At 67.0% G+C, this 12,914-nt stretch overlaps 2 protein-coding genes across 3 annotated transcripts; both read left to right on the top strand.

The window, feature by feature from the left end:
• Positions 1-928: 928 nt before the first annotated feature.
• FCHO1 (FCH and mu domain containing endocytic adaptor 1) lies at positions 929-10,103 on the top strand. 2 transcript variants are annotated; one of them, XR_008747338.1, is made up of 28 exons: positions 929-1,058; positions 1,675-1,759; positions 2,366-2,457; positions 2,544-2,618; positions 2,712-2,853; positions 2,932-3,084; positions 3,169-3,273; positions 3,919-4,017; positions 4,124-4,220; positions 4,367-4,411; positions 4,506-4,578; positions 4,660-4,681; positions 4,771-4,825; positions 4,918-5,096; positions 5,177-5,201; positions 5,296-5,358; positions 5,456-5,498; positions 5,609-5,700; positions 5,800-6,414; positions 6,638-6,756; positions 6,854-6,959; positions 7,037-7,148; positions 7,242-7,400; positions 8,239-8,371; positions 8,484-8,683; positions 8,867-8,931; positions 9,022-9,175; positions 9,792-10,103. XR_008747338.1 is itself a non-coding variant. In XM_055804772.1 (28 exons), the coding sequence occupies exons 2-28, from the start codon at positions 1,733-1,735 to the stop codon at positions 9,812-9,814; spliced, it is 3,084 nt and encodes a 1,027-aa protein (XP_055660747.1). In that variant the 5' UTR covers positions 930-1,058; positions 1,675-1,732; the 3' UTR covers positions 9,815-10,103. The 2 variants fall into 2 exon arrangements, 1 of the variants encoding a protein (XP_055660747.1); XM_055804772.1 differs by having other exon boundaries at positions 930-1,058; positions 9,011-9,175.
• Positions 10,104-10,237: 134 nt separating this feature from the next.
• On the top strand, positions 10,238-12,660 carry B3GNT3 (UDP-GlcNAc:betaGal beta-1,3-N-acetylglucosaminyltransferase 3). The gene is given in 2 exon segments (XM_027796319.2): positions 10,238-11,498; positions 11,500-12,660. Coding segments are annotated over 2 exon segments (951 nt in total). The 5' UTR covers positions 10,238-11,366; the 3' UTR covers positions 12,319-12,660.
• The last annotated feature ends 254 nt before the right edge of the window (positions 12,661-12,914 follow it).

Below are 12,914 nucleotides of genomic sequence, written 5' to 3'. Positions count from 1 at the left end.
CCGTGCGGTGCGTGGCTGCAGCCCCCCCGCTGTAGCAGCCCCTTCCCGGGGCAGCCCCGCGCCCCCGGTCAGACCCCCGCGCTGTGCGTGGCTCCCCGCTGCAGTGCAGCCCACCGCGGCGCCCGGGGCAGCCCCCGGTGCTTCGCGCCCCCCCCCCCCCAATAAACCTCCCTCCGCGCCGTGCACGGGTGTAGCCTCTTCCCCCCCTAAACCACCGGTGCTGCGGGCAGCCCCCCCGCGACCCCCCCCCGCTGCAGGTGCAGGGCTCGGTGCTTTCCCTCCTTTTTTTTCCTTTTTTTTCTTTTTTTTTTTTTTTTTTGGGGGGGGGTGGCGCAGCATCTGCACACCCCAACACCCACCCACCCCCCGGCACTTCTCCCTCCAAAGGCCCTGCTGCCCGGTGGGGGTGAGATGCACAGACCCCCCCCGCCCCGAGGAGTCCCCGGCCCGGGCAGGTGCAGCCATTCGTTGAGCCAGACTGGCTGCGCCGCCCCCCTCCACCCCCCCCCCCCCCGCACCCCTCGGGGCCCCCCCCCCTTGTCACCCACACCCCAGGCCGATGAAGGTCACCGCTGCGGGTGGCTGGGGCTGGCCGGCGGGGGGGCGCGCTGGGGGTGGTCCTGGGGTGGGGGGGGTCGTCCCTGCCACAGCCCGGTGGGATGCGCCCCCCCTCACCCCCTCCCGTGCCCCCTCCGCCTTGTCCCGCTCGGGGACTCGGTGGCCGCTGTCACCTCCGGGGACTTTGACCGGCGGGGAGGGGGCAGCAAGTCCACGGCCCGCCCATGACCAGCGGCGGGTGGGGGTCCACCCTGAGCCCCCACCGTGTCCCCCCCAGCCCCGTTCCCCCCCCAGCCTGACGGGGAAGCTGGGGGGGGGGCTGCTCTCAGCCCGCCCCACTCGTGACACAGGTGGCTCAGCCTGTGCAAAGGGGCTGGGGGGGGGGGCGGGCGGGCAGGAGCGGGGGCTGCGGTGCGCCCTAACCTCCCTCTCTCTCCCCCCAGACCCCCAGTGCACCGAGGATGATCGGGGGTGGCCCACAAGCCCCCCAGCAGCCCAGGGTGAGTGCCCCCCCCCCCTCCCCGCCAACTCCCAGCCACGCACAATATTTTGGTTTCCTGTTTTTGTGATGGGGAGCTGGGGGGGGGGGGGGGGAACACCCGGGGGGGGGGGGGGGCACAGCCTGGGGGTCCCCCCTGCTGAATGCTGGGGGGCTGCTCCGGTGGGTGACCCCCCAGTACAGCTGCCGGTGCATTTGGAGTTGGGGGGGGGGGGGGGCAGGCAGCTGGATCACCATTTGTGGGGGCAGAGGCTCTTCCCCCCAGCAGGGAGGGGGCTGACTGGGGTGGGGGTGGGGGTGTTTGGGGGGCTGGGGGCCACCAGCATGGCGGGGCACCGGAGCAGCAGCCGCCAGCACAGAGCAGCTGCTCATTTATTATTTAGCTGCGTATCTGGTGTCGGGCCCAGGCGCTGCCTTGGTGGCCCCCCCCCGGCCCCCCCCGGGTGCTGCACACCTTGGGGAGGGGGCTGCGGTGGGTCTGGGCGGGGCAGTGGTTTCCATAGCCACGGGGCTGTGCTTTGCCAGTAAAACCGATAAACACCGGGAGGTGCAGGCATGGTGTGTGTGGGGGTCCCCCCCCAGGCCCCCCCCTCACTAAGGGCCAGGTGTGTCCCCAGGGTGCTGGGAGCTGAGCTGCGGGTCCCCACACCGCTGTCCCCCTCCCCCCCCTCCAAGATGTCCTACTTCACCGAGCACTTCTGGGTAAGCCTGGACCCCCCACCCATGGGTGCCCCCGACCCTCCACGGCTCACTGCCAGGGGGGGGCGCCCCGGTCCTGCAGTGAGTGGGGGGGGGGGAGACTTGTTGCCACTGGTAATTTCACATTAACGCTGTGCATTAATTGCTGAGGGATGGGGGGAGCTGGGGGTGCAGGTGATGGGTCCCCCGGCCATGGTGCCCCCCCCCCAGTGCCGCGGGGGGGAAGTTGGCAGCGCCACGTGGGGGTGAAGCGTGGCCCCTGCTTCCTGCTTGGTCTCTGCCGGGTCTGGCAGCTGCCTGCACCTTCCCCTTCCCTCTGCCTCAGTTTCCCCATGTGGGCTGACCGGCACCCTGACACCCCCCAGCCCCCAGTCAATGCTGCTGGGGAGGTGGGGGGAGGCACCCCTGTGTGCCGGGGGGGGGCGGGGGGTCACGGGCAGCACCCAAAATTGCACCCATGGCTTCCTGCTCTGCTCACCCCGGAAACCCAGGGGTCTGGGGTACCCCCTGGTGGGATGCCCCTGGTGGAGGTGGTGTGGGGGCCTCTGTGCACCCCCCTGCACGCCCCCCGGGGTGGGGTTTAGGGGGCTGAGGGTGGTCCCCTGCCAGGGCGAGAAGAACCACGGCTTTGATGTGCTCTACCACAACATGAAGCACGGGCAGATCTCCACCAAGGAGCTGGCTGACTTCGTCCGTGAGAGGTACCGAGGGGGGGGGGGGGGCGCGAGGGGGGGGTCCCCAGCATCGCTGGGCTCCATCCCCCGTGCCCCCTCCCCGCTGTCCCTAGGGCTGCCATTGAGGAGAACTACGCCAAGGCCATGGTCAAGCTGTCTAAGATGGCCACCAATGGCACCCAGCTGGGGTGAGCGGGGCTCCGGGGCACCCTGAGATGGGGGGGGTGACAGACACGACACCCTGCTCACCATGTCCCGACCCCCCCTGACCCCCCGGCCAGGACCTTCGCGCCGCTCTGGGAGGTTTTCCGCATCTCCTCAGACAAGCTGGCCCTGTGCCACCTGGAGCTGATGAAGAAGCTGCACGACCTCATCAAGGAGATCTCGCGCTACGGCGAGGAGCAAGGCCGGGTGCACAAGAAGGTACCGTGTCCCCCGCATCCCCTCCCACTGCACCCTGTGGCCCCCTGCCCACCCCCTCTGTGTGTGTGTCCCCCCCAGTCCAAGGAGGAGGTGTCGGGGACGCTGGAGGCTGTCCAGCTGCTGCACGGGGTGGCCCAGCTGCTGCCCAAGTCCAAGGAGAGCTACCACAGCAAGTGCCAGGAGTACGAGCGGCTCCGCAAGGAGGGCACCAGCCAGAAGGAGATCGATAAGGTGAGACCCGGCTGGGCCCTGTCCCCCCTGCCTCGGTGGGCCCTGTCCCCTCCGGTGGCTCATGACCCCCGCTCGGTCCCGCAGGCAGAGCTCAAGTCCAAGAAGGCGGGCGAGGTGCTGCGGCGGGCGGTGGAGAAGTACAACGCGGCGCGGGCTGACTTCGAGCAGAGGATGCTGGATTCGGCCATGGTGGGCAGGAGCAGGGTGGGCAGGAGCAGCAGCTGGAGCAGGGTGGGCAGGAGCAGCAGCTGGAGCAGGGTGGGCAGGAGCAGCAGCTGGAGCAGGGCTCGCACAGGCACTGCTTAGGCTGCCAGTGCTGGCCGTGCAGTGCAGTGGTGGCACGGGTCAGCCCGTTCCCTGGGGACAGGCCACCCTGGGTGAGCCCCATTTCTCAGGGATGCTGACCCTTAGGGATGTGCCACCCTGAGTGAGCCCTGTTCCCTGGGGACGTGCCACCGTGGCTGAGCCCTGTCCCATGGTGATGCCCACCTCCAGGGACATGCCACCTGGGCTGAGCACCATTCCCTGGTGATGCCAGTACCTGGGGACATGCCAGCCTGGCTGAGCCTCACTCTGTTTTGATGCCAGCACCTGGGGACATGCCAGCCGTGCTGAGCCCCCCTCTCCTGGGCGATGCCAGCTCCTGGGGATACCCTTCCCTGGGAGTGTTGGCCTTTGGGGACATGCCACCCTGGTTGAGCCCCCACTGCCTGGGCATGCCAACCCCTGGGGACACGCCACCCTTCCTGAGTCCCACTCCCTTATCCACACGCTGACCCCTGGGGACACGACACCCTGGATAACCCCCTCTGTGCCCCCCCCCCCCCCCCCCAGCGCTTCCAGGAGGTGGAGGAAGCCCACCTACGCCACATGAAAGGTCTCATCGGCTCCTACTCGCACTCTGTGGAGGACACCCACGTCCAGATCGGGCAGGTGTGTCCCCAGGGGAGTGAACAATGATGGAGACAGCCCCGAGCTGTCCCCCCTCCTTTACTCTCAGCATCATGCCAACCCCCCATCTTTTTTTTTTTTTCCCCAGGTGCATGAAGAATTCAAGCAAAATGTGGAGAACATCGGCACCGAGATGCTGCTGCGGAGGTTTGCTGAGAGCAAGGGCACGGGGCGAGAGCGGCCAGGTGAGGCTGTGGGCAGCATCCCGGTGGGCTATCCCATTTGCACGAGGGTGATGCTCCCCCTCCTCGCACGTGCGAGGAGGGGGAGCATCACCCTCGTGTGAGGATGGAGCTGTGACACTGATGGCTGATCCCACTCTTGGTGGCAGGAGCATTGGATTTTGACGAGTACCGGCTGGCCCCAGCGCAGGAAGGCAAGTACGTCTGCATCCAGCAGCCCCACACCGGGGATTTTGAGGTGTGGGGGGAGCTGCTCACCACTTTGTGCCCCCCTGCCCCGCTTCCCAGGACCCAAGAGGAGCCGTAGTAAAGCTTTCCGTATCCCTGGGTTGAGCCGTAAGGAGAGGGATCGTGATGCTGTGTAAGATCCCCCTCTCTGTGCCCCTGCATCCCGCATCCCTTCCTCTCTTTGGAATCTAACGCTGCCCTTGTCATTCCCCAGGGAATCCCTGGATGCCGAGGTGGTGAGTGTCCCAGTGCCAGCCCCCGGGGTTGTTTTTTTTGACACTGGGAGAACTGGGAAGCAAGCGCCTCTGTGAGCATCTCCCCGCAGGGCTGCCCGGAGGTGGACGAGGACGGGTTCACCGTGCGCCCAGACTTCGCCCACAGTATCCTTGGGCTGGAGTGCGTGTGCGGGGGTGGGGTTTGGGGGGCTCTGGGGGGGTCCCTGAGCACGAGATGTTGCCTTGACGGGGGTCAGCCGAGGCGGAGAACCATGTCTGCTCCTCCAGCGACTCCGACTACGACGAGGATGAGCCTCGCAAGTTTTACGTCCACATCAAGCCGGTGCAGCCCCGGGAGGCGGCCAGCAGCGCCGAGGCCACCATGGAGCAGCTCAAGGCCACCGTGGGGAACCTCATCCTGCCCCCCAGCCTTGGGGTGAGCCTTGGTGGGGGGGCTGCAGGGTCTCCAGGGACCGTGCCAGGGCCAGCTGACCCTCTGTCCCCATTCTCTTTCAGGGCACCGTCAAGCGACAGTCGTCCCGTAAGTGCCACCGTGGGGGCTCGGCACAGCTGCAGTTTTGGGGGTCCAGCTGGCTCCGTGTCCCCTAACGCCGCCTGTCCCTGTCCCTCCACAGGGCATGTGGCATCTCTGACCCCGGCCCCGAGCGATGCAGACCCCGAAGGATCACTGGCAGCGGGTGAGACTGTGCTGGGGGGTCCTGGGGATGCGGGGGCATCCTGGGGGTGTGGGGGGCAGAGCCACTGCACCCACCAGCGTGTCGCCTCTCCCCACAGGTGACAGCGCAGGGAGGGGGTGCCCGGCAGCACAGGTGAACAGGTATGGGGCAGGGAGTGGGTTGCTGTGGGGTGCTGCACCCCATGCTGCCGTCCCCGAGTCCCCTCCCCAGGGGGGTCCCGGGTGGGCACTGAGCTCTGTCCCCGGTGCAGCGGCCCTGGGAAAGCCCCTCTGGACGCGGTGCCCCCCGCTGCGCTCTTTGGGCCCCCACTGGAGTCGGCTTTTGAAGCAGAGGATTTCCCGGGTGAGGATTTGGGGGAGCGGGGAACGCACTGGGGGACCCCGGCGCCTGGGGTGCCATGGCTCCCCCATCGCAGTGCTCTGACACGGGGGTCTCCCGCAGCCCCCCGCACCTATGTCCTCACCTCCTCCTCCTCCCCCTTCTCCTCCTCCTCCCCGGAGAACGTGGAGGACTCGGGGCTGGACTCGCCCTTGCACCCCGCGCCCGGACCCTCCCCGGACTCCAGACCCTGGACCCCGCAGCCGGGAACGCCGCAGAGCCCCCTCCCCAAGCAGGGTGGCCTACCAGACCCCCTGCCACCGCCACCCGCCACCCGGGACCCCAGTGCGTGGGTGCCACGGCCCCGCAGCCCCGCCGGCCGCCTCCCCGAGCCCCCCAGCTTCGCCATCTTCAGCAGCCCCGGGGCCGAGGGGCTCTGGGAGAACGGGGGGTCGGTGCCCCGGGGGCGCAGCCGCTGCCCCAGTGGCCCAGCGCACCGAGAAGCCCCCTCACCTGACCCTTTTGGGGAGCCCCCACCATGGGTCAGACCCCGCAGCCCCGGTGGGGACCAGGCCCCCCTGCCCTGTCCTTCCTCCAACTCGGCCTCCTCTTCCTCCTCCTCCCCCGCCCCCCCCAGCGGGGGGGAGTCCTCCAGCCCCTCTCCATGGACCTGCCAAGGGTCGGGGACCAGGCTGAACGAGGGTGGCACGCCGGCAGCTCCCCCACCACCTGAGCCGAGTGAGTGGCAGGGGGGCAGGAGCTGGACCCCCCTCCCCCCCCCCCCCAGTTACGCTTCACTCTGCCCCCCCCCCTCAGCTGGGTGCAGGGTCTCACCCAGCCCTGGCTCAGCTGAGACCTGCCAAAGTCACGGCACTGGTGAGACCCTGCTGGAGTGCCACTGGGGGTGCCCTGCCCATGGTGGGTTTCTCTCCTCACCTCCTGTTTGTGCCCCCCGCCCCAGATGCTCTCCCTCCCTGGCCCAGCGCAGCACCCCGGGAGGTCCCACTTGTGGCCCCCCCTCGCCGCTCCCGCACAAAGAGGCCAGCGGCCGGCCCGGCCGTGGGCAGCAACACCGACCTGGTGCGTGGCTGGGGGGGGGGAGCAGGGCTGGGCTGTGGGACCCCCATAGTGGGGGCCAAACCCAGACCCCCCCGGCTGACACCGTCTTGCCTTGCAGTCGCGCTCGCTCAGCCCCTCGCCCTCCTGGAGCTGCGGCCCCTCGCACTCGGCACCTGCCAGCCTGGGCGAGCGGGGCTTCTTCGCTGTCTCCCAGCCGGCGCTTGGTGGGTCCTGGGGGGTTGAGGGGGGGGTCATAGGGTGGGGAGTCCCATCCAGGCTCTGACCCCATCTGCCTCCCCAGGGCTGTCGCGGGGTCCCAGCCCCGTGGTGCTGGGCTCGCAGGATGCGCTCCCAGTGGCCACTGCCTTCACCGAGTACGTCCACGCATACTTCAAGGGGCGCGACGCCAACAGGTATGGGGGTCCCAGGGTTGGGGGGTGTCAGGCCCCCCCCTCAGCTGCTGCATCCCACCTGGGGCATCTGCTGACCCCTTGACATGTCTCCAGCAGCTGCCTGGTGAAGGTGACAGGGGAGCTCACCATGTCCTTCCCCGCTGGCATCGTCCGTGTCTTCAGCGGCAGCATGGCCCCCCCAGTGCTCAGCTTTCGCCTGCTCAACGCCGGTGCCATTGAGCAGTTCCTGCCCAATGCCGAGCTGCTCTACAGGTGTGGGGACACAGTGGCACCGTGGCCCCATGGGGATGCCTGAGCAGGCTGGCAGCTGGGGATGCAGTGGTTGGGAGCTGGTAATGGGGTACAGGGGTTGCTGGGGGGGGCACAGGCATCCTGGGAGGTGGTGGATGCAGTGGTGGTGAGCTGTATGTTGGGGTTTATGTGGTGCCTGGTTTCCTGGGATGCCTGGACATCCTCAGGAGCTGGTAGATGCTGCAATGGGGAGCTGGATACTGGGGTTTCTGGGGTTTCTAGGAGGCCTGGGCCTCCTCGGGAGCTGGTAGATGCAGTGATGGGGAGTGGTACATTGGGGTACATGGGGTTCCCAGTGAGCCTGGGCATCCTTGGGAGCTGGTAGATGCAGCGATGGGGAGTGCTATATTGGGGTACATGAGGTGCCTGGTTTCCTGGAGATGCCTGGGCATCCTCAGGAGCTGGTAGATGCAGCAATGGGGAGTGCTATATTGGGGTACCTGCTTTCCTGGGGATGCCTGGGCATCCTTGGGAGTTGGTAGATGCTGTAATGGGGAGCTGGGTACCAGGGTACGTGGTGTTCCCAGTGGGCCTGGGCATCCTTGGGAGTTGGTAGATGCTGTAATGGGGAGCTGGGTACCAGGGTACGTGGTGTTCCCAGTGGGCCTGGGCATCCTTGGGAGCTGGTAGATGCAGCGATGGGGAGTGCTATATTGGGGTACATGGGGTGCCTGGTTTCCTGGGAATGCCTGGGCATCCTTGGGAGCCAGTAGGTGCAGTGTTGGGGAGCTGGGTCACGGGGTGCCTGGGGTCTCCCAGGGTGCCCAGGCCCCATCGCTGCTCTGACCCCATCCCCCAGCGACCCGTCCCAGAGCGACCCCAGCACCAAGGACTTCTGGCTGAACATGGCGGCACTGACCGGGCACCTGCAGAAGCAAGCGGAGCAGAGTCCGGCCGCGTCCTACTACAACGTGGCTCTGCTCAAATACCAGGTGAGCCCCGTGAGGGGGGAGAGCTGGGACCCCTGGGACCCCCACCCAGCTCCTGGGGATGGAAGGGTCTCGGTGCCCCCCCAGACCCTCCGTGACCCCCACCCCCCCCAAGTTCTCGCGGCTGGGTCCCGGCTCAGCACCGCTGCGGCTGTGTGTGCGCTGGGACTGCTCGCCGGGTGCGACGCGGGTCAACGTTGAGTACGGCTACAATGCCGGCGCCCTGGCCCTGCCGGTGCCGCTCGCCAACGTCCACGTCCTGCTGCCCGTGGACGAGCCCGTGGCCAACCTGCGACTGCAGCCGGCGGCCAGCTGGTAAGGGAGGGGGGATGCAGGACCAGGGGTACCACCCCCCCACCCCCCCAGGGTGGGAGAGGGGGATGCTGAGCTGGGAAATGGGGGTGCTGATGGGGTGGGGAGGTGGGAACAGGGAGGATGGGTTGGAGCTGGGGGGTGGTTTGGGTCTGGGGGCTTGGGTACATGCCCATGTCCCGGCAGGAACCTGGAGGAGAAGAGGCTGCTCTGGAGGCTGCTGGACATCCCGGGTGCACCGGGGCAGGGAGGTGAGGCTGCGCTCGCCCTGCTTGGAGGGCAGGCTCAGCCCCCACACCCCCCCCAACCCCTCTGCTGTACTCCCCCCAGGGTGTGGCCAGCTCTCGGCCAGCTGGGAGCCCCTCTGTGGGCCCAGTAAGCCCAGCCCCGTGGCGGCTCAGTTCAGCAGCGAGGGCAGCACGCTGTCAGGCGTCGAGGTGGAGCTGGCAAGCGCTGGGTACCGCATGTCACTGGTCAAGAAGAGGTTTGCCACAGGTACAGCTGGGGGGGGCTCGGTGGTGTGGGCTCCCTTCCCCACTGCCCTGGGGGATGTGGGGTCATCTCCCCATCCCCAGTGGCCCCAGGGTGCACAGGGGTCCTGTCCTTAGGGGGGCGCAGAGGGTCCCTGCTCTTCAGGGTACATGGGGTCTCTTCCCTGGGGTGTGTGAATTCCCGTTCCCAAGGTGGACAGGATCCCTTCTGTGCTCCTTGGGGTGCATGGGGGTCCCCTCCCTGCTCCCCATGGCCCTGGGGTGCATGAGCTCCCCTTTCCAAGGTGGGAAGGATCCCTCCCCTGCTCTTTGGTGTGCACAGGTTCCCTTGCCCAGCGTGCATGGGAGTCCTCTCCCTGCTCCCTGGGGGGCGTGCATGGGGTCCCTTCCCCAAGTGCACAGGGTCCCCTCCCTGCTTCCTGTGGCCCTGGGGTGCATGGGGTCCCCTCCATAGCACCCCAAGCTCTGTTCCTCCCTCACTGGGCGATGCCCAGCCCAGGGAGGGTGCTGGTAGCCCAGTTTGGGGCCGATCAAGCCCTGGCCCCTCGGTGATGACTGTCCTCATGCTGGCCACATGCCCCCCATCCTCTCAGTCCCTCCTCACTGCCTTTCCTCCACAGGGATCTACCTGGCAGGGTCCTGAGCCACCTCACACTGGACCCTCTGAGCCCCCCGGGCTTCCCCTTGGTTGTGTGAATTTGAAACACTGGATGGAGGCCAGTTGGGGAGGGGGTACCGCTGGGTGGGAGCTGCTCTCCTCCTCCTCCTCTTCCTCCTCCTCCTCGTCCTCCTCTCCCTCCAGCCCCCCGCTCCGTGGCTGTCACTGCGTCGTCTCCTGCTGCCCGGCGGTCGGTCCCCTCCACCCTCCCCTGTGCTGTGAAGGGAGCAGGAGCTGCTCTTTTATTAAACACTTTATTTTCTAATAACCCCTCCGCCGGCTCCCGCCTGCCTCCTGCCATGACGCCCATCCCCAGGGCCTCCAGGCTCCTTGGAAACGGGGCTTGGCTCGTGTGCCACGGCTCCCCGGGGACCGCGGTGCTGCGAGGCTGGGGGAAACTGAGGCAGGGAGCCAGCAGCGCTTGGCCAAGCCCTTTCCTTGCGCCCGTGGGTGCCGCTGTCCCCCCTGCGGCAGGTGGGTGGGTGCACGGACGGGCGGGCAGGGGGAAGATCCCTGCAGAGGTACCTGTGCCGCTGGGGCCACCGCACTCCCAGCTCCAGGAGAGGCACAGTGTAAGGATGGCACCGAGCTGGCTCTGCAACAAGGTACCAGGGGGGTCTGGGGGGCTCTCCGTGGGGGCTCATGGCTCTTTGCAGTGAAGCAGGGTCCGAGCTGGTGCCGGATCCGTCCCCGGCTGGCTGGGCTCTGCGTGGTGCCGGTGGACGAGCGGCAGATGAGCTCTTGCTGGGGTCCCCACGTGCTGCCCGGGGGACCCCTGTCCTGGTACTTTGTCTCTGAGGGTGAGGGCTGCTGGCAGCAAACCCAGGTGGGCTCCTTGCAGCAGGGACCACCCCACCACCTCCCCCCTATGCCATGAGCCAGTGCAAACTCCTTGGGTCCCTGCCCCGTGCCAGCGGGTCCCGGGGGGCTGCAGGTCCTTGGAGGCTGCACACCCTTGCTGGTCATCCCCAGGTTTTGGGGCTGTGCTTGGTCTCCCAAAGGAGAATGACCCCATCCCAGCACCAGCATTTTGTTGCTCTCCTTGGTTCTGCCACACGTTTCCTGGCGCGGCCGGAGGTGTCAGACCCTGTGCTGCACCCAAGGGTGCCCTGCCCAGCCCGGGCGCTCCCTGCATGGCAGCAAACACCTCGCTGGCTGCCGGTGGCACAGTGTGACCGTGCAGCACGGTGGGGGGCATCTCCCCGTTCCCCTCTGCATACCTGGAGCTCTGTGGTCCAGCTCCACAGGGAAAGATGCTGTGCCCTGGCATGGGGCATCTCTCTGTTGTGGATGCCCGCAGGTTTGCGGCGTCGAGTGGTGCCAAACCCACTCCCCATCTCTTGCAGAGCATGTCCCTGTGGTGCCACAGGCTGGAGCTGTGGGGTCTGGTCACCGTGGGGCTCCTGGGCCTCTGCTACCTGCTCTGCTACAATGACCAGCTGTGGTCCAGCATGGCCCCTCAGCACAGCACCCCCCTAGCCCCCAGGTGACCCCCAGCCTCCCCCCGCTCCGGGTTCTGCCCTCTCCTGCCCCATGCATGGCCAACACCTCAGTGCACAACATCTCCGGCTTCGCCAAGCTGCCCGGCCATGTGCAGGACTTCATGCGGTACCAGCACTGCCGGTCCTTCCCAGTACTGCTCAGCATCCCCGGCAAGTGCGGGGGGGCCCCAGGAGTCCTCCAGCATCTTCCTCCTCTTGGCCATTAAGTCCTCACCGGTGAACTACGAGCGGCGGGAGGTGATCCGTAAGACCTGGGGGCAGGAGAGGACCTTTGAAGGAGCCTTCATCCGCCGAGTCTTCCTGGTGGGGGTAGCCCCGCGTGCCCGGGATGCCAAGAAGCTCAACCAGCTGCTGCGGCTGGAGCAGCGGGAGCACGGGGACGTGCTGCAGTGGGACTTCAGGGACACCTTCTTCAACCTGACGCTGAAGCAGGTGCTTTTCCACACCTGGCTGGTGGAGCACTGCCCCGGTGTCCGCTTCATCTTCAATGGGGATGATGACGTCTTCGTCAACACTGACAACGTTGTTCGCTTTGCAATGGCCACCCAGGGTGCCCAGGAGCAACACCTCATGGTGGGGCAGCTCTTTGTTAACAACAGCCCCGTCCGGCTCCAGCGCAGCAAGTACTTTGTGCCCATGCAGCTCCTGGCTTCCAGGCGGTACCCACCCTACTGTGGCGGCAGCGGGATGCTCATGTCCGGCTTCACTGCCCGCGTCATCTCCCGGGAATCACAGGACATCAGGCTCTTCCCCATCGATGACGTCTACCTGGGCATGTGTTTGGAGAAGGCAGGGCTGCTGCCTGCTTCCCACGCTGGCATCCGGACCATGGGTGTGGGGGTGCAAGCCAACGAAGACTCCTTCGATCCCTGCTACTACCGGGAGCTGATGCTGGTGCACCGCTTCGTGCCCTATGAGGTGGCGGTGATGTGGCAGGCCATCCACGAGCCCCAGCTGCTCTGTGGCAGGAGGGTAGGCATCTTCTAGGGGGGCCGAGGAGGACCGACAGCTTGGGGGAAAATGCCGGTGCAACCCAAGGGCCACGTGGGCTGTGGTTTTTCCCACATCCCTGGGAGCTGCTGCTCGGTGCCTCCATACTGTGAGGGAGGGTCCTTACGGTCCCTGGGGCCACCCCTCACATCCACCATGGTCTCACTGGGCATGCAGAACAGCATCTGTGGTAGCTCCCACCATGGGGACTGCTGAGTGCCACCATGTGCCCATCCTGGCCCATTTCTGCCTGGTTTTACCCCAAATCTGCCCTCCCACGGCCAGTGGAGCCCTGAGGCATTGGAGGGAAAATAAATGAACCCATGTTGTTAATGAGGACAGGGTGTCTGGAGCCTTCCTGGGTGACAGGGGTGGCTTGGGGGGGGGGGAGACCGTGGGCTCAGGGTGGGAGCAAGGGGAACCCCTGACCCCCCTGGGGTGGGCATTTACCCCCAGTGAGGGCCCTGCCCTGGGGGTGGGTGTGTGTGTGTCCCTTTGCAGAGTCCCCAAAATCCCTGGCTGTCCCCAGCCTGTGTGCCTGGTGATGACCTTCAGCGATGGTGGCCCTGGCCCCGGTGGGATGCTTGGCCCCG

Source organism: Falco peregrinus, chromosome 5, assembly GCF_023634155.1.
Source record: "Falco peregrinus isolate bFalPer1 chromosome 5, bFalPer1.pri, whole genome shotgun sequence".
NCBI classification, from domain to species: domain Eukaryota; kingdom Metazoa; phylum Chordata; class Aves; order Falconiformes; family Falconidae; genus Falco; species Falco peregrinus.
The sequence above is the reverse complement of the archived record's forward strand: the minus strand, read 5'-3'. Positions and strand labels throughout refer to the sequence as shown.

Coding starts and splice junctions, on each gene's coding strand:
- FCHO1 (XM_055804772.1), top strand. CDS start 1,733: ATGTCCTACTTCACCGAGCACTTCTGG. Junction 4,826..4,917: donor GCGCCCAGACTTCGCCCACA/GTATCCTTGGGC, acceptor GACGGGGGTCAG/CCGAGGCGGAGAACCATGTC. Junction 6,757..6,853: donor TGGGCAGCAACACCGACCTG/GTGCGTGGCTGG, acceptor CTTGCCTTGCAG/TCGCGCTCGCTCAGCCCCTC.